General features: G+C 40.2%; 1 protein-coding gene across 1 annotated transcript in view; it reads right to left on the minus strand.

The window, feature by feature from the left end:
• REPS2 (RALBP1 associated Eps domain containing 2) overlaps positions 1–20,998 on the minus strand; it is a 70,554-nt gene that overhangs the window by 39,523 nt on the left and 10,033 nt on the right. The window contains 6 exon segments of the mRNA XM_033146383.1: positions 1,399–1,537; positions 2,564–2,644; positions 4,018–4,140; positions 5,739–5,869; positions 5,872–5,886; positions 6,884–7,007. Of these exon segments, the coding sequence (XP_033002274.1) occupies positions 1,399–1,537; positions 2,564–2,644; positions 4,018–4,140; positions 5,739–5,869; positions 5,872–5,886; positions 6,884–7,007 (613 nt within the window).

A 20,998-nucleotide genomic window follows, 5' to 3' on the forward strand; every position in this document is an offset into this window, starting at 1 on the left:
CTAATTGAACTTAAATTGCTCAGAATCGGGAGTGCTCAAACCCAGAGTCTCCTAGTTCCAGCATCACAACAAACTGCTTTAAAAAAAAAAAAAAACACGGGAAATATTCAATAAAATCAGGTGTGTGAAGTAGGGATGGAAAGGGAGACCCCTCAAGGGTGGTTTGTTGGAAAGAAATACAATGTCTGAAACACATGCAAGGACGGGAGAGGGGGACGGGAGAGAACACACACACACACACACACACAGAGAGAGAGAGAGAGAGCGATGAGAGGAGAGAGAGAGAGAGACTGCTGTTGCATGTCGATATCCCGATCCTCCCATGAATAAAGCACAAGGACACCGTAAAGTAAGGTTAAATGGAGAATAAAAGGCCACAACTTTATTGGTTCCGGTTGTTGAGCGGCATTGGCTTTAGGCATTGGATCTAACTAGGACTATATCCGACTCCAGTACGTCGTGCTGGCAGTCCAGGAAGGGATAACCCTGTTGGGGTGAGCCCTTGCTGCTGCACATCAGCTAAGGACACACCCCGTGATCACCGATCTGGGGCGTGCCTTAGGCCCTCACCACCCACGGCTTCGGACACGGACACGCCCCCCGGACTCCTTTACGAAGTACCCTTCAGCGCTTGGGGGGAGGTGCTGGCCCGTCCTCCCCCCCCACATCCTGACCTTCCTGACCTTATCCAATGCCTAACCGCCACGTGTAGGGCTCGTGATTCACTGCAAACCCCCCCTCCTTTCTAGGGGCGGAAGGGGCTTTACTGCTTGCTCATCCCTCAAGTTGCAACTTGTTTTTCTTGCCAGAAAAAAGAAGACAAGACATAATTGTCTAATTCAGAGACTGCTTCAGAAATGGCCTGGAGATGCATGGTCACTATATTACTGTTTTCATGCAAGGAGTTATCAACTCCCTGAAGAAATTACAAGTTTAATGTGATGTGTAAAGTCCCAACTGAGTATTTTTTGAATCACAACTACATTTGTCAGACATAATTAAAATGCAAGTTAATAGTGAATAATTTTAAACTCATATTAAATAAAAACATACTAGGAGTAAAAAACCAAATGGCAATTGTACCATAACATAACTCATATGAAAACATTCTTCACATATGATTGAATCTCTTCTACTGAACTCAGTGGAATTTTAAAGCATTTAACTTTTGTCTGGATCGTGCACAATATATTGTTGAGATATGTTTTCTAAAAACAAAGAAGAACACAGTAACTCACCTGTGACATTAAAAAAAGGAAATAAGGGCCTTGTGCACATATCCATACATACAAAACACCCAAAACACATATAAAAAAATTCAAGAGGCTTGCCCATAGCCTGTGTCAGTTCCTTGTCCTTTTACTCTAGCCTTCCTTGCTGTGCATACAATGAACATACCTGAAATGAAAGAGGTCAGGTCAGGTTGTAGGGACTTGAACTGATTGGTGTAATATTCTCGTTGCTCCTCAGTTATTCTCCAAGGATCATCTGAGTAATTACTACTGCCGTCCTGCGGTTCTCTCTCTACTGAAAGAGACTTCAGGGGGGGAAAGGGCAAAGTATCATTTTGAAAGGTAGAGAAAATGCTGAGATGTCTGAAGTTTCAAAGTATTAAAGTTGCTTTGTTCTTACTGTGTAGTTCTTTTTAAAATAAATTGATGGGGAAGGCCCTGATTTCAATAATAGTCCTGTTGGGTTTACAATAAATGCCTTTATTCATAGGACTATAGGAAATTTTACATACATCAAACTAAATCTGTATGAATATAAACATTGGACTGACTCGAATGTAACACCAAACAATGGTTCAGTATTATGAGAATTAGCCTAGTTGTGCCTTGGATTCATGCGGTTCTGTCCTCTTCTTTCAGCACAACCATAAGGAGATTGGAAGCTTTTGCTTCCATTTTTGATTAGGAACAGCTTGCCCTGAACCCAAGAAACTGTGATTAATCGTAAGTATGGTTGTTGAAATCAGACTTCTTCAAACTCATTAAATTCTAGTCCCATCAATACAATGACATGAAGCTCAATCCATATAACTGCTCGTGCTGTATTTCATTAGTAGGAAGTCCTCACTTTACCTTTGATCCATTGAAATCACACATGAAAAACAGAATCTAGAGAGCCAAGCTCTTCCTCTTAATGGAAGTTCACACATTTCATTGTGAGTTGGTTTCAACTGAGCCTCTTGTCTACCTTAAATGCTTCCTAGGAGTCAAATTATTCTTTTCCCACAGGGAAAAATGGCCCCTAGAAGCTGCCCATTATATTATAATATTGTGTATCCATTTGACTGATTTTATCATATGCTGCATGTGCCTTGAGAAAGGCAGCTAACAAGATTGCAAACAAACTACTGAAAGTTTAGTTTTACATCCATATTAGCCTGTGTAGTTTTCTAGTGAATACCACAGTTTGAGCTATAGGGTAGATCTGTTTGTGGCTACATTCAAGATTATTTCAAACATTATTGATAATAAAATCATGTTGATTCTCAATAATTATTTAGGCACATTGCTGTTTTCATTTTAAACATCTTACATCCAAAGTAGTTCATTACCCGAATGAGAGATGAATGTGGTGGAACTGATTTGGACCACATAATTCCCTGCATTGGTCCATCTTGTGGACAGCAGTATGTCTAACTTCATATGAAGCTATGGAAGATTAAGGGGAAAATAAAACTGAATCTTGCTAATGTTGTGCAGAATCAAAGAGATGACAAAACATATATCATCCTTCAGTCTCAAAAAAATAAAAACACAATCACACCTCCTATGAAAGGTCACTTTATCAACCAAATCCTTCACTTACAGTAAAGCCTGATTCTAAAAATGCTACCTCTCATGCTGTTTATTGAAGGTGATTTTTTAAAAAAAATCAACACTAAAAGCATAACATCCTAGTTTTTGTCTAAGTATCCTATGCAGAGAAGGAAGCAAGTGCTCTTGTCAGGAGACATGCTAACATCAAGAAAAACATTAATGAACAAGGATTCATTGATGGCAGCATAAGAGTTTGATTCAAAACAACGAAATTCAGTGTTAGCCAAGAGTAAACACTGGAATTTGCCAACTAGGGAAAACTACACACACCAATTTGGAGGCATCTTTCACTGAAACCCACTAAAGCTTGCATCCAAATATTGATTCTGAACATCAACATTCTGTTGACATCATGTGACAAGTAAAGAATGAGATCTAGAAGTTAAACAGAACTGTGGTTCCATTAAATCACTAAAACTGGAACCCTCTTGAATGAATGGGCCCTTCAAGAGGAACGGGGGCATTGAAAAGAATAGAAGCTCTGATCATGGAAGGGGATTCTGCCTGAGTTTTTCAGCAATTCCAGTGCGACGGACTCTGGGGTTGTGACGCACATCTTGCTTTATGCTGGCCGAGGGAGCCGGCATTTGTCCACAGACAGTTTTTTCCAGGGTCATGTGGCCCAGCATGACTAAGCCGCTTCTGGCGAACCAGAGAAGCACACAGAATGCTGTTTACCTTCCCACCAGAGTGGTACCGTATTATCTACTTGCACTTTGACGTGCTTTCGAACTGCTAGGTGGGCAGGAGCTGGGACCGAACAACAGGAGCTCACCCCGTCGTGGAGTAGTTAAACCAAATCCCATATTCATTTGAATGTTCACATAGTGTACCATATCCTATATTTATCTTAACAGATTCACCTAAAGTTTGTCCATGGTGTTGCCAGTAGGACATTCATTATTTAACTTTGAATAAACTCAATAAAGTACTGCTGTTGTTCAACAAAAGCTATGGCTACAATAACCCCCACCACACCCTACATTAAAAAGGGTTGAGAATATAATTCTGTAAAGAGATGCTTGTTCTAATTTAAACTGATTCTCAGGAAGAGGAAGACAAGACCGAATAATGAGAAAGCACACAAATCAAGTAAGTTTCTTTTAAAGGGGATGTAATTAATTTAGGAAATTGTTGGGCTGCTTCTGTGCTTTTATGATTTAATTACTCCAAAGCAGACTTCATCTTACCTCCGTGCTGCGTGCTCAAGCCCACTTCTCAGGATACCATACCCGTAACTCAAGGGAATCCTCTGGTAGGTTGATGGAGAAGCAGGAGGTGAATCAATGGGAGACAAAGGGGGGAGACTTTGCTTCTTGCTTCAAAATAATTTTAAAAAAAATGTATAAGGACTTGAATGCTGGCTGTTCCCTAGTCAAAGTGATTTCATATAACCACAGTAGAATATTAAATTGTAAACATAAATAAATATGCCCACATTAATCCTCCTCTGTGATTTTTTATATTAAATATTGCTGAACCGCTCAAAATTTTCATGTCAATATCTGAGATTCATGATACATGATTTGACAGATGACTACAATAGTATGATCATATCTGCTGTATTTGACACTTGACATGGAACAGTATTTATTACCTGATATGATTTGATAGCCAATAGGGCCTATCTATCAAGTGAAAACTACTGACTATCAAAGAATGTCAGTTTCAAGCAGAGATAAAACTTTGAAATCATTAGATTGCATTGGACAGGTTTCCTATTTGATTTTTGTTACCATATGAAATAAATTACCACATAGGAGATTTTCTAAAGTACTTGTTTAAAATTCAAAATCTAAATTTTGATGATTTCAAAATCTTTTTTCTGTCTTTCTGAAATTGGCACATCACATATTCACTCTTGCCCAATTCATAGTTCAAGAAAGCACAGGAATGACCATTAGCAAATAAATGTGTTTGAAAGACCTCAGCTAGCCTACTTTTATTTTATTTTTATTTTTTTTAAAAAAAACCTGGTTTGCTTTTTACCCATTAAAGGAGCTGGCAAAAAAGGGATCAAGTGTTCTGTTCTGACTTCCCTCAGTCCTATTATGAGTAAGATATGAAGGGGGGAATGCAGGGCAAGTAGTAACTTTCAATGGCAAATTTGCTAGGTGACTACTGCTTTTGTGTCACTGTATTCCATTGGCCTTATAAACAATTGGCAAAACACATACATCAGACTGTAGCATTGACGTTCCATAGAAGTCTGTAGCACTGATGTTCCATAGAATAAACTGTTTTCCACGCTAATGACTGAGCAATTTCCCTTTTTCGTCTCAATTAACACATCTGTGTAGCAGCAGCAAGACGCGTACACGTTAACTCAGTGAAGTTGAGTTTATTTAAAGAAAACAACCAAGCCTCTTGACTGGAGCTCCCTGTTCTCACGACCTCTGGCTACTCTGTTGATGACTCATCTGAAACTTCAGGGTGGTTCCTCTTCCCTTTAAAGCCTCGCGAGAACACCATCCTCTTCTGCCTCCTCTGCGATGACTACCCTTTCTCTTGCACCCCACCCCTCCTGCGTTCCTCTGAGGTAAGAGGATCCGGTAAAGGCTCTGACAAACTGCTTTCAGAGAGACTCGGATTAGCCCTGGACTGAGTGCTTCCCTCAGTCTTATCTCCTGATGTATCCATGACAGCCTGCTCTCCCAGCTCTTGGCTGCCATCCTAGTCAGACAGCTGCAGCTGCTGGCTACTCGGCTGTAACCTGACAATCTGGACCATTAAAGACTATCTGCAGTACAAAGAGGCAGCAATCAATTGTAAAAGCCAAATAATCATCCTGATAAATAATAGTGTACTTTAATGAGAAATGTCAACAGTCAGTGTGCATAGAAAATAAAAATAATCTAGTGCCTTATAGTTAGTTGCGCACCAAAATTTCTACTTACAAAGGGCCTTTACCTGTTTTTCTCCTCCATCCAATCTTCTGAAGCAATTTTTTTCAAGTGTTGCATGTGGAATCTGAAATTTAGTTCCATGCGCTTCTGCTGGATGACTGTACCTTACTTCACTATCAGTTTTCAGTGCCATAATCGAGGCAAGGGCAATTCTTAAATAAATAACAGAAATAAAGAAAAAAGAAAATTTCATGAACTATGCATATTGAAACAAAGCTCCCCACCACAAAAGTCAATTTAACACTTAGCTGTGTTAAGAGAGATAGAATTCCTATCCAAAAGTATACTCATTCTTACACCCAACAAAACACAATCTATAGCCTCATTGATAGACCAGGAAACGTATCTCACAATATAAGAATTTCTAATGGGGTACTTGTACATGATCTACAGTGGTACCTCTGGTTACGAACGGATCCGTTCCGGAGCCCCATTCGTAACCCGTGACGTGCGTAACCTGAAGCACCGCATCTGTGTATGCGTGCGACGCGATTTGGCGCTTCTGCGCATGACGTCATTTAACGCATCTGCGCATGTGTGAACCACCGAACCCGGAAGTAACGCGTTCCGTTATTTCCGGGTTCAGCGCGTTTGTAACCCGTGTTGTACGCATCCTGAAGCATTCGTAACAAGAGGTACGACTGTATAGAAATGAAACATGGAGTTTCAATGAGTAGAAAAGTGCAAAAGAGTGGATGTTTTTGCATTTAGCAGCTAAACGGAGGGTATCACGTTTGCCTAGAGACTAGTTTGTGGAGTACTACAACCCTTGTTGCCATCAAAAGGATTCTCCCTAGTAAGTGTGAGTAAATATGCATAGGGCTGCACTGTTAATCATGATGTTAATCTGTTTAGTGCAGGTATAGAGCAAGGTTAATGAAAACTATTGTTTGCAATCCTTTTCAAAGCATGGCTTTACAGCTGGGATAATAGTCCATATTTAAGCATAGTCTAGATATATGAGCATAACACTTAATATTGGTTAAGTAAAGGAGAACAGCTTTAAAATCATGTAGCATTTTCCCCATTCATTATACAATACATCCTACACATTCACCGAATTTACACATTTTGTAATTCATAGTTACCATCTTAAATGGGGTTTTGGAATAAACACCAAGGAAGACAACTAGGGTTTGAAACAGTTACCATTCTGAATGCTTTCGATCCGTACTGGGAGGCCAGACTGCACAGCAGCGATTAGCTTCAGAGCAGCATAAAACTGAGCACGCCCAAAATAACCAACACGTTTAGCACCACACAATTCTGTAATCTGAAAGGAGGGATAGGGGCGAAGGGTGGTGAGAGACAGAGTTCAAATAATTAAAACACTTAATGCTTTCAATGTAAAAATTAGTTGTAGATGAAATTGTAAAGATGCAAGCTACTGAAGAAAAGCTGGAATTGTGTTTGCAAAGAGATAAACTTCTGGTGCAGGCATCTGACCTACATTTGACACCCCAAAAGGCTTAGAAAACAGCTAACATTCCATTGCAGAGGCAGTTTCCCCATATCCTCCCACTCACCCATTACAAATATACCTTCCCCCACTAGAGACTGTGCTACACAGTCTATCTTCACACAACTCAGTTCTTTTGCCCATCGTTAGGGGGAACAATAATCCTTGTGTGGAAAACCTAAATATTGTATATAACCAGTTGGAAGCATGTAGAAAAGTTTCTTCTTTTTAAGGAAGAAAAACAGATGTTGAGCTACAGAAATTTCCCTCTCACTCAATATAGTCAGGAAGAAATGTTTCCTCAAGAGCGGGGGGGGGGGTTCATTAGATGATTTCAAAAATTACTGTCCCGCTGGTATTAGGAATCCTTTGGCTGTCAAAATAGTGGGTCCAATGGTCAAGAAAGAGGTTTATGCTTGTGTTGGTGAGGGCAATGAGGGGCAGATGGGGCTCATCAACCTGGGAAGGTAGCTCATCTAGGAAAGTAAAACTCTGATGCCACTGTCTTTTAGCTACACTCATTAGTCAGAAAAGTCCCTAAGACAGTTGGATGGTGCCTTGTACGCTTCCTTCCGGCAACTCCTGCGGCCAAGCTGGTGCCAAATGTATTTCTCTGATTTCCTGTGGACCACATCAATGAGGCTGAAAGGGGGGTATTGTCATCTGGGCATCCCAGGACAAACCTCCATATGCACTGTCCAGGCTTCCACCATGGAGAGATCACTTTGGTGCTGCAAACACAGCAAAAAATAACATGGGATGCTGTCAAAAGGACTCCTCTTGAAGGAAGGGAACCTTTGGAAACAACCCATTATCTTCTAAAGCAGGGATTGCCAACATGGTGCATGTGGGCGTAATGGTGACCTTCAGGTCTTTGATTGGCACCCACAAAGCCTCTATGCCCCTCGCCCCACTCACTATCCCCTTGGTCATGAGGTGTTATGGGGTGGTTATTTTTTTCTATTGTTAGAAGAGTTGACACTCTCTCCTACTTCCTTTTTCAGATCTATGCACTTTTCAAAGGTCAGATTAATTCTACTGGACATCACCTTTACCCTGATCCCTTAGAAAAGAAAAGTGTGTTTGTGGGTGCACTTTATTTTTGTCTGTCTTGATGGGGGCAGGGCAACCTCTGTTCTGTCAAGTGCACAACTAGCAGCACCATAAAGGGGAACAGCTCCTCCTTAGATTCTTCAAGATTCCACCATTCAAAATTTCATCAGAGTAGAAGCTTCTACCAGGCAGCTCACTCTGGGCACATATTACTATGCCTCATGCTGTTTTCTGTTGTCAGGATTCCAGACTGCCGCCAGAAATGCAGATATCTCAACTAGGAAAAAGCAGGTTGATAGTCTTGTATACAACCTGCCAATCCTAGCCAGATCAGAATGGCTAATCACGTAGGTGAGAGGAGCAAAAGCAACTGCTTCCTGACATTATCGTTCTCAGTGTCTTTTAATAATAGTAGTTTTTCATGAATTATACAAGACAACCTAAAAACTCACTCTAATTTTTATTATACAATTTTATGATTTGTAAAGTTATTACCTCCAACAGAATTTTTGCTATATCATAACTTTGCCATAAAGACTTCTAACCTTGTTGCGCGTAATACAGCAGCAACAGCTGTGGTGAAAAGATATAATCACAGAACAGGATAAATGCTTGTATTTTTATAAAATAAAAAGGATGTATGATCTCTACTCTAAAAGACCAACATCTAATAAATACTTTTAGAAATGCAGTAAAACTTTTCCTGTTTGAGCTGGCAATCAACATAAATACAAAGACACATAGCCAATTTTACTCTAATTGGGTATTGTGCTTTATTTTTAACTGTTACCCTTCCTGAGCACAGAAACTGAACTAAAACATTTTCAGGTGTGTCATAACTAGTTGCACCATGGAATTTGTGGACTGCTATGGAGAACAATCTTGTACAAGCTTTGACTGCTGTTGCTGTTGTCCTGTTTTTCACTTGCTAGGAAACAAACGGCAGAGTGAATTTGTTCACATTCAAAAAGTTTTTGGCCTCTGCACTATTATTATTTTTAAAGCATGTACTAATCCTGTCACAAGTAGCAGAGTACTTCATTAACAAATGTGCTTGGGATTTGGTAAGCAAGTTAAAGCATTCTTAAAAACAACTAATTTGAAGAGAGAGAAAAAGCTAGAGGTCTTTTTCCTTTAAGTTTTACAACTGCCAGTGTAGACACTCTTGCGATAAATAGTCCAAAGTGCTTTGTCCCAAAACACAAGGTTCCAATTCTGGTGCATCAATCAAATTATTAACTTGACAATTTCAAGTGGCTTGACTGCTTTAAGGTCCCAAACAGAAAACAGGATGTGTTGCTGGGCTCTTGTGAGCCATTCTTTTTCATCTCACTAACTCTGCTTCAGCTACAACCTTGTCTAAAATAAACTTTGAAAATATTGCCACTTTTACATCTACAAAACTACTTGAGTGGCAGGTAAACAGAAACTGATGTGCTATTACTGCCTATAAACACTAGCCTTGGAGGATTCCCTTTCACAGCTAGGCTAGTCTGGTGAGTCCAATCCAGAACCCTTCCTTTTCCCTCTAGAGAAGGGGTACTCAACCTTTAATACCTACTGCCCACTAATGCATCTTTCTTGATGGTAAAATTTCCTTACTGCCCAGCAGTGCTGCAGTAACATGTGCCATAGACCAGGCCGTCTTAAGCATATCCGGCGCCGTGGTGCAGAAAGGGCAGGGGGCGATGTTCTCTGTGCCAATCCCCCTCCCCATCCTCCCCGCCCCCTGCGCTGGGCAGCTTGAGACTTGCTTGCTGTGCGGGCTTCCTCAACGGTCCTGCTAGTGCCGCGGGGCAGGCAGGAGGGAGAAGGGCGCTGCATAGGTTTGTGCGCCGCCGCCGCCGCCTCTCCCACGCAGGAAGCAAGAGAGCATGGCTGGTCGTAGGAAGAGCCGCTGCCCAGCATGCCCTTGCAGCTGTTCCTGGTCAGTCCTGGACTCCCGCTGCTGGGCGCTCCTGATGGGCAGGCACCATGGTGCAGGGCACCACTAACCCTAATGGGTAAGACGGCCCTGGCCATAGAACCCCCTACTGCCCACCTAGTATCCTGAAACTACTGGACGGTAGGGACCAGGTTGACAACCCCTGCTCTAGAGCTAGAGACACTTGGGGATGGACGGACAGGGAGATTGTTCAGGAAAGTACAATATCAGAATGGAAGTGCTGGGCTGGCATGAGAAATAACTAGATCACAGATATGCTCTGAAAAAATCTTTCTATCAACCCTAAAGGTAAAGGGACCCCTGACCATCAGGTCCAGTCGTGTCCGACTCTGGGGTTGCGGCGCTCATCTCGCTCTATAGGCCAAGGGAGCCGGCGTTTGTCCACAGACAGCTTCCGGGTCATGTGGCCAGCATGACAAAGCCGCTTCTGGCGAACCAGAGCAGCGCACGGAAACGCCGTTTACCTTCCCACTGGAGCGGTCCCTATTTATCTACTTGCACTTTGATGTGCTTTCGAACTGCTAGGTGGGCAGGAGCTGGGACTGAGCAACGGGAGCTCACCCCGTGGCAGGGATTCGAACTGCCGACCTTCTGATCAGCAAGCCCTAGACTCTGTGGTTTAACCCACAGCGCCACCTCTAAAAACAATATAAGAGCATTAGTTGAATCCTTTTCTGAGAACAGAATACATTTCAGATTGCTGCTGGAGATTAATGTGGTGTGATAATACCATGATACACATCACATGGTATTTTCTACTAGAAAATATTTCAGACACATCCTTTTCAAGTGGTAAAATATTTCCACTCTGACAGCATTTGAGCATTTTATTTTGGCACCTAAGGGATTACTGTAGTCCTTTTTAATGTATTTATATTTTTGTGTCGATGTTATTCTTTCTGATGTGATACTGCATTTCATTGTTTGATTTGTGTTGTGCACCACCTAGAGGACTAGATAATTAATAAATGTAAACAAATGAAATATCACTGATAAGAGAAAGTGAAAGCTTTTAAAAAAAAAAAAAGCATTGGAAACATCAGCTCACTAGGCAACTTTCACCACCACTGCCTGAAATTACACTGCATTCGCAACAAGAGTGGCGCGTATCCTGTGGCCCTCCAGAGCTTGTTAAGATATCCCTATCCATTGGCTGCTGGGAGTTGGGAATCCAATAATTTCTAGAGGGCCACAGGCCATCCACCCCTATCCTATAGTCTCCCAACCCCCAATAAATGTTCATACTAGTATCTGACAACACTGAACCATTTAACATCATGGGAAAATGCACACTGTAAATGTCTAGAATTTAACATGATCTTAGAAGGCAGGCTTGTGTTTTATCTTCCTGAGAAAAACAAGTAAAAGAGGCTAACATACAACCAGAAACTGTAATTAGGAGAGATTCAGCTGAGCTTGCTCTATTACCAGCCCAAGCCCAAGGGAGTGAAAGCAAGAGAAAGAAAATCTTGTTTTGGGAAAAACATTGTTAAGGCATCCTCCTCAATTTTCCTGTTTCATTTTTTGTATTTGGCCAAGTAGCTCCTTCCTGTCTAACTTCTAAGAACACACCAAATATAAAGTAACATTTTGGTGTAGATTTGTAGGAAATGGAAACCAACGTACACACTAAAAGCAGCTTTTAGATAAGAAATAGCTTCTCTCTTGTTAGTTAGTTAGTTAGTTAGCTACACTACTAGCTGGTGATTTGGCTGGGCTTTTTTTAAAAAAGGGGGGGGAACACTCAGCCTTAACCTAAGGCTAATTGCATTTTTATAGACACAAATATTTAACTATGTAACAACACAATGTCAACATGTCAACTCACAATAACTTCTGTTGATTTCAGTGAGGCTTAGACTGCATAAGCATTACTAGCTTAAAACACAGCTACGTTGTTCTTTTTTCAATTTGGATCAAGCTGGTTTGGGGAAAAACACATCAAAGTACAGCATTTCATTTTTAAAAAAGGAAACAGGATAGATGTAGATTGTGGTTAACGTTGTGTGTACTCAACTTCCTGAACCTGTGGTGGGAGTGCACTGGATGCAGAGTAAACAGGAGTGTGTGCACAGTATTAGCCATATAAATAGGTATAGGATTGCAGCCTAAATGCTGATTGAACAGGACTGACTCACGAGCCACAGAACATATTAGGTTAAATGTATTTGTGGAGCAGACATCCTCATCCCACTTCTCATCATGGCACAGTATCCAATCAAATCCCCCCACTCCTGCTGACTGAAGTTTGTGTGGGAGGCAAAGACAACAATATTTCTTACTCTTTCATATTTTCAAGGCATCCGCTCTAGGAAATACTCAAATACCTATCAAGTAAATGGAATAGGTGATAATATTTATGATCATAGGGGTCCAGTGCTTGCGTCCGACAAATATATACATTTCAATCTGTATTCAATGTTGTTTCTTTATTTCCACCCTCACTCATTTCCCCTTACTCCACAGGATATTGATAGGCTGTCTGGGGGCTAAGTGTTCTTTAAAATGGAGGGTGGGAATCTAGAAATGCAGTAGAATTAAGATACAGTGGTACCTCAGGTTAAGAACTTAATTGGTTCTGGAGGTCCGTTCTTAACCTGAAACTGTTCTTAACCTGAAGCACCACTTTAGCAAATGGGACCTCCCACTGCTGCTGCGCTGCCAGAGAACGATTTCTGTTCTTATCCTGAAGCAAAGTTCTTAACCTGAAGTGTTATTTCTGGGTTAGTGAAGTATGTAACCTAAAGCGTATGTAACCTGAGGTACCACTGTATAGGTTTTTCAGAGCACATTTATGAGCCCTGTGGCTGAATAAGAGCATGTTTTAAGTTGAGGATGAAAATATGTGTCATTGGCACACACTGCACTGCTTTTGTTAAAAATCCCTCTTTCACAGGGAGGAGCAAGTCCAAAGGCTCCATCCGCGAGTAACAGAGAATAGCCTGACAAACAGGTCGGGACACGATACATAGAAATATTTTAACTATGAGACTTGTTCCACCTGTTACTCCACATTTATGATCCTGTGAGACAAATCTTGAATACATTTTTCAAGGCTCTTCAATGTTCGCAAGCATACACAAAACCAATTCTCAGAGGAGATTTTTAAAAAATGTTTTTGCTTAACGAGTAACTTTGTCATTTATGAAGCACCCAAATCTCATATGCATATTTTTTTTAGGTCAGCAACACTACAAATTGAGATATATGAATCATCAAAGTTATTAATTTAGCTGTTGTGTCCCCTTGGCTGCTGAAAGACCCCAAACAGTTCTGGAGAAAAATACAACTATTCCCATCCTGCTGGGCAGAAATACCTCAGCAGAATACCTTTTCAAAAGTATCCCACGTTCCTCACACAAAGTCAGGAAATAAAATGGGAGGAACTTTCTGCCAGCATCCCAAGACATATGTAAATTAAGTAAAGATCAGATCTTAGAAATGCAGTAGTTTATTCCCCGCTGTAATGATGGTGCAAATTACAGTGCAGAAGTGAAGTAATTGATAGTGAACACACTGCTGCACTTTGAAAAGCTATTTGCAAGAATACTCCCTCACAGGCTATCTCCAATATCAACCTGCCCATGCTTTAAAATCAGCAGATGAGGCTCTCCTGGCGGTACCTATGTAGGATGAGGTACCGTACATGGTGCATTGTTTTTGTGTGTGTGTGCGTATATTAGGATTTGGGCCAGACTATATATAAATTAAGGGACGTGGGTGGTGCTGTGGGTTAAACCACAGAGCCTAGGACTTGGTCGATCAGAAGGTCGGCAGTTCAAATCCCAGCAACGGGGTGTGCTCGGTCCCAGCTCCTGCCCACCAAGCAGTTTGAAAGCACATCAAAAGTGCAAGTAGATAAATAAGTACCGCTCTGGCGGGAAGGTAAACGGTGTTTCTGTGCGCTGCTCTGGTTCGCCAGAAGCGGCTTAGTCATGCTGGCCACATGACCCAGAAGCTGTACACTGGCTCCCTCGGCCAGTAACGCGAGATGAGTGCCGCAACCCTAGAGTCATCCGCGATTGGACCTAATGGTCAAGGGTCCCTTTACTTTTATAGAAATTATTCTCCAAAATATGTGTTCTAACTAAATTTTGATATTTTAGAATAGAATGGATAGAAAATGAGGTGAGTTATTTAAGTCCCAATCACCTTCCAAAAGCAGAACTTGCAAAAGTAGAATGCAAACATTTCTTATCCTCCTTTTCTTGAGTGCATATAATTAGCAAATGGAATAGAGAAGAGGGCAGGAAAGCAGGGATAACAAGAGTCCGATCTTCCCTAGCAAAGATAAGAGTTCCTCACACATACAGTATGCCCCTCTAGATTTAATAGAACTTAACAGGGCTGGATTTAATAGAACTTATTACAGGATGATTCCTAGGTCTCCTTAAAGATTAAACCATTTGTCAAGGAACCTTTGTGTGCAGCCTCATCAAATTGTTTCAAGAGGTGATGGCATCTCTAGTTTGCAGAGTTTTAAGATTTGTGAATCTCTGGTGATGCTGTGAGCTTTCCTGTTTCCCTTTTTATCTTCTACTGCTGGCTTCATGCTGTAGCCATTTTTATAAGTAATTGTTTTAACTTCTATTGTAAGCTGCACAGAGAACTTGTGTTAATGGGCAGGATATAAATGTACTGTAAAAAAATAATTTTGTTGTTTATTTGGGCCAAACCATGTAACTTAAATGCAGCTCTTTAAGCTGAGTCAAGTTGCCTACTACTGGTTTTGCAGCACTGAAAAACAAAACAAAAAACCCCTTATGTTTAAAATCACATTATATGATGTTAAGACCAAAGCTAGCAGATGTTAGCCTTTTTCACATTGTTTATAATTTATTCAGTATCAAGTTGTGTTATGCTTTGGCTCTTCATAATTTTAAAATCCTGTTTGGTCTATATGTGAAATGCTGCATTTTAGAAAACTCAAAACCTTTGGTTCCAAAAGGACACTACAATGCAGGGGATGAGGGAGAAGGAAAAAATCCTATCCAACACAATGCATATCTCCCTCACATTTTCAGAGAAAACACACAGACACACAGTGAAACCCAGTTGTCTTCATTTTGGTCAGAAATTCAAGAGCAAGAATGAATTTGCACCCCAGAAGACCTTATACCACCGCGAAAGTGCATTGGGAACATTTCCAAACCAAACTGACCTCAAAAACTTTGACACCATGCAGAGGAAATTGATTTTCTACAAAAGCTATGAAAAGGATTAGTCTCAGATTTAGGCCAGTAAGAGATTTATATTTCATTTGGGCCCAGATATATAACATGATGCAGAAATGAGGGCAGTATTGAGGAATATTTTCAATAGCTTTCAGCATATAAGAAATAAAACTCTTGAGAGCAAAGATTAATAAAATAAAATTGGTAATATAAAGCACAACAATATTATTGGGGCTTTCCTTTACAGTTATTCCTTTAAACATAGCATGAAAATGTAATTTTCACAACCACAGTCCAATCTGCAGCTATAGAAAGCAACATTTTCACACACAAGTTATATCATCCAATTAGTTTTTCAAAGTGACTAAGAAACTTCCACCCTTCAAAAATAAAGAAAATGGATTGGTACTCCATTCCATCATGGAAGATTCCATTTCAGTGCAAAATATTTCCAACTTTTTCTTTTTTTCTTTTTTACTATAGTCCTTTTAAACTTGGCCTATGATAATAAAGTCAGGAGTATTGCTTCTGGATTGCAGCCAAGGTTGGCTTTAGGGGCAAGCAGCATGTGACTACAGGAGAGAAACGGCTGGAAACAGCCACGATCCTTTCCTCAATTGGGAAGAAAAACAAACCTGGAAACACTTACCAGATGTTCCATTGTTTTGTTGGAAATATGTGACATATTACAAGTTAAAATGTGCATAGGTTGAAGCCAATGGATAGCATTATTTATTTTAAAATGTGAGGAGCTATACCTGGATACTGAGCACATATTTCTAAAGTTATGCAGCAACATCTTTTATATAGTGTAACAATGAAGACAGACATAATATTGTAAGTCATGGTTGAGATTGTCCTGGAAACACATTCATTATTTTATCTTGGAGTAAGCTCTGTAGATAAATGTTTCGGCACATTTCCAAAGGGTTGTAGAAAAGTCAACTGCATATTGGCTAGTGTCTGCAACAATATCAGCATACTGCCCTACAATCCCTGACCAGCTTTATAACTGATTTTAAAAGTGTCTGTGATTTTAGTTTAGTAATATGAAGAATGAACTTACATGCTACTTTAACATGGTTTCTTAACAGGACCATCACCCACATGAAACAGGGAGATGCAAGACTAACAAACTAATCCAATGCATTGATTTGATTTTTTTAAAAATGTATGTAAGATTAGGCATTTGATTGGTCCCCAAAAATATTTTGGTCAATCGACCAATAAAAATAATAGTTATTTTCTAAACATTCTGTCATACTATAAAAACTAATAAGATAATCAAACACAAGTTTCATACTTATGCCAACTAAAAAACAAAACAAATTAACTGTTATGAAACAATGGATTGGATCCAAAAATGACTTTCCAGTAGTGGAAAGGGATTTGATCCAGTGGAGACTCTGGCAAATGTCAGAAAGGAAGGGCAACATAATCCAAGAGCCTAGGACTGCAGATGCAGCCACAGGATTATCTCTTTATGGAAGGATGGCAGACAATCAGATAGACAGAGACTTCATCTGTTGTGGGTTGTCACCAGGAAATGACACAAAACATTGCAGCAACTTGGAAGGATAAGTAGAACTAATGTCTTCACAGCCCAGAAAGAATCAGTAGATGGGGTAGAGTAACAACTACCTCTGAATAGTACGCAATTAATCACAAATGTCTAAACGGCAGCAATTAAAGAAACTAAAGAATTTCCTCTCTTGTAATTTCTCCGCCCTGTCAGTAGGTCTTCTGTATTCACTCCAAAGTTACAGATAGAGAACAGTTGCTCCAGAAGGTAAATGTAATGATGTTATTTTGGAAAGTTATCTGTCCTGCAATAATCCTACAAAACATTGTAACTTGTATAAGTACACAAGATACAGAGAAATAAGACTATAGTGGTGGTGGAGTTTTTAAATCCCAAGTAATACCTGTACTACTTGATTATGTGTGTAAAGCCTTCTCAAGTATATACACGTATATACGTATTCATTATTTAAATGGTCTTGCATCCTCAGGTTACTAGGATACATGAGAAAATTGGATTGTACAAATTTCTAATTTCTTTTGTGGCAGTACATGAATCATAGTTACTCTTTAACCTTTTAGAAATATAAACCCAATGAATAAAAAGTAAATAATACTTATGCCCTCTACATCTGTGCATGCAACAAACATTTGTAGAAACAAAAGTCACTTGCTAGGTTTAATGCTGGGTCACTTATCAGGCCCATAAAGGCTAAATGAGCTTGCCTTGCATTACATCAGATCAGTTAAGAGCGCTGTGATTCTGGCAGGACTCCAGGCAACCTTTCCTTGTTTATTTAACCCTGTGAAGAGGAAAACATACTGGTTCCTTTCAGATGTCACACTAGCTAATAGGAATGTGCCGTGGGGCCACAGATTTCCTCCCTTCTCAACTCTGATTCTCTTCTCTTTCCTGGCTTGCCTAACCATCGTTTGCTTACTTCAAACATAGCTGCAAACTATAGTTAAGACTGCCTCCAAATCATAATTTTGATTTTAATTAAGATATGGTCAAAAGTTTGGCCAGTTTCAGTGGGGGGGGGGTTGTTTTCACGCTGTGAGAAACAAGAGATTTTGTTTATTTTGATTTTTTACTGCAAATTGTAAGACACTAGTCCTGAAAACACGTGCTTCGTAATTATAGAATACTTACTGTGAGGTGGCAACAACTTTATCAGGGAGTCAGCTTGTGCGGCCAAGCCCCCAGGCTGCTTTCTGAAGAATGAAAAGATCCTTTAGAATATAGAAGTCTGTTATACATATATAGTTTGTCTAAAATGCTGTAATCTGTTTAGGCTAGATGTTTAGTCTATAAATTATCATAGTGCTCTAAAACTGTCATCATGAGCCAATAAAATGGTAGAAGTCATCCATTCAGTTGCAAGCATTTTGCAGGGTACAGCCGCAGACAAAGAACTTCTCTTACCAACTTGATGCACATTTTTAGTCAATTAGGATAGATGATTTTATGATAAAGGCTGCTAGCAAAGAGCCAAATCAAAGGGAAATGGATCTCTACAGCACAAAATAAGTCTAGAGGTGCTGAGCACAGCAAGGGTAAGGATGAGAAACAGCTGCACATCAGGCATGGCCAGTCCAAGACATTTTGGCACCTGAGACGAACCACGTACCGCCCCCTCGCTGCCAGAGAAGAAGAGCTGAGTGAAGCTCTACATCAGCAACAAGGGGGGAATAAAGATCTACATCAGGATCTGCTGCCCCTGTGGATCATGCTGCCAGAGGCAGTTGTCTCACCATGCCTTATAGGTGGGGTGGGCTGGCCTTGCTATCTGGTCATGGGAGGCCATGACTCCCAGATAAAAGGAGGAAATGTAATGATTAGCTTAGTTTAGGGAAGTTTTTAACGTGTGACATTTTAATGTATTTTTGATCTTCGTTGGAAGCCACCTAGAGTGGCTGGGGAAACCCAGCCAGATGGGCGGGGTACAAATAATATATTACCGTATACTACTACTATTATTATTATTATTATTATTATTGATGGGTTATCAGGTCATGGCTGTGAGAAAAAGACGAATATCCATTTGGTTTGGTGACTACAAAGCAAGGAGAGTTAAAGAAGAACTGTCAAGTACAGGAATTTGAAAATCCAACGGAAAAGAGTATATTTTAATGTTTCTCTGCAGGGGATGTGTGAACTGACTATTAAAAAGTTCTGTCTGTGCTATGTGACCTGTGATGCTCATTCAATCATATAAGTTACTGCTTGATGCTGTAGTCATCAAAGGAAGAACCACCCTTGATGGCAAAATGCCAGACTTGAAAAAAATACTGCTGGTCACTCTTTCAGAGATGGAAAATCCCACTAACAAAGTAAATAGTAACATCTGTGTAACTGCAAAGGGATTGGACTATATTACTCATGCTGCCCATTCCAACCTTAGGATAGCTTAGTTGGTAGAGCATTAGATTCTTAATCTCAGCGTTGTGGGTTCGAGCCTCACCTTGGGTAATAGATTCCTGTATTGCAGGGGGTTGGACTAGAAGACTCTCATGATCCCTTCCAACTCTACAATTCTAGGATTTTATTATTCTTCAAGTGTGCTGTAAATATGACATCTGTAGGTCTTAGTTTGTCAGAATTACCAGAAACAGAGTGGCTGGGGAGACCCGGCCAGATGGGTGGGGTATAAATAATAAATTATTAAATTATTATTATTATAACAGTGTTTTGTGTCCAAGCTTGCCTACGGTTCATGTGAAAATGTGCTTCTGCATATTATACAGTATGCAGAAATTCTCTTAGGGTCAAACCAGAGGTTTTATTTATTGCATGAAAGCAACTACCATGCTTTTAACAAAGTAAACAGGAGCACCTGTACAGAAGCAGGACTGCAGTGTGTGGGAAATGAGTTAATACTTCTTCCCACCATGGTTCCAACAAACTCCCCTTCCCAGCTACTATTAGCACTGTGATTTTATGAAAATGGGGCACGGGAAGAATGATAATTTAATCTCTCTCCCAGCAGCTATTTGAGTTAAAAATAATAATGTTATTTCATTTTACACCACTAAAGCTTAAAAAAATCAAAATGCCTAAATGTACGAAACCTGGACAGGAGACTCTGAGTTTGCATATTACTCAGTATACCCTATGAAAATACTTCTCTTTTCTTAAGAACATGCAAGATGACTACTCTTCAAGAAATAAAGCTCTTTCCTCAATTCCCCCCCCCCACATTGAGAAAAGTTTCATACTTGTGGTTAATTAACTGACAGCACAACCCTATCCTCAACTCATGCTGGCTGGCCAAATCCCGGTAGAGCCCAAAGATATGCCAGCATCAGGGAGACGACATAGCACCACACATATAATGGCACAAGTGCAATGCTTACACAAACCCTAAAAGCAGGCAGCAACAGAGACACAGTGGAGCAGGAATTGAATTTAGTCACAATCCTATGCTCAGCTACAGATTGGTTTGACCACTGGTGACTATAACATAAGGTTTCCATATTTTAAAAAACTTTTTGGGCAAAGTTGTTGAGTTTTTTCTTAGGAAAATTGGCAAAATCAACACTGCCGACATTGGTTGCCATACAGATTTTCCTGCGCATTTAGCTGATTTCCACCCAGACACTCCTTTCGGATACAGTATTTCAGGTATGTCCAAGAAATTTCAGACATACGGCAATCCTATATAACATTATGTCATCAAAAGAGGTGGTAGAAGTTAAAAACAGTGCCATTATACTCAGTGCAGAGACAAGAGTCATGGTTCAGGTAAGGGCCATGCTCAGTCCAATCTGCAGGTGCCAGGGATTGAATCTGGAGCCTTCTGCATGGAAAGAGGTGCTCTTAAAGTTGTTGTTTTTTAAATCTTTCTAGTCTACAATGTAGCAAATATAGACTTGGATATCACAAATATTTCCAATGTAGTTTTCAACACTTAAGCTGCTGACCAACTCTGTCATGACACACCTGCTTCCATCTGTTTGTGAACAACTAGATTGGAAATAATTAATTGGACAAGAAACTCAAGCTTTCAAAATGCTATAGCAGCTCACATTCAAGACTGACTTAAGAAAAGTGCGAGCAAAAGATCAAAGGATTGTGAGGGGGAAACTGAAAATTTTGAGAGACTGGTTTA

The sequence above is a fragment of the Lacerta agilis genome, chromosome 4 (genome assembly GCF_009819535.1).
Source record: "Lacerta agilis isolate rLacAgi1 chromosome 4, rLacAgi1.pri, whole genome shotgun sequence".
Classification (NCBI taxonomy): domain Eukaryota; kingdom Metazoa; phylum Chordata; class Lepidosauria; order Squamata; family Lacertidae; genus Lacerta; species Lacerta agilis.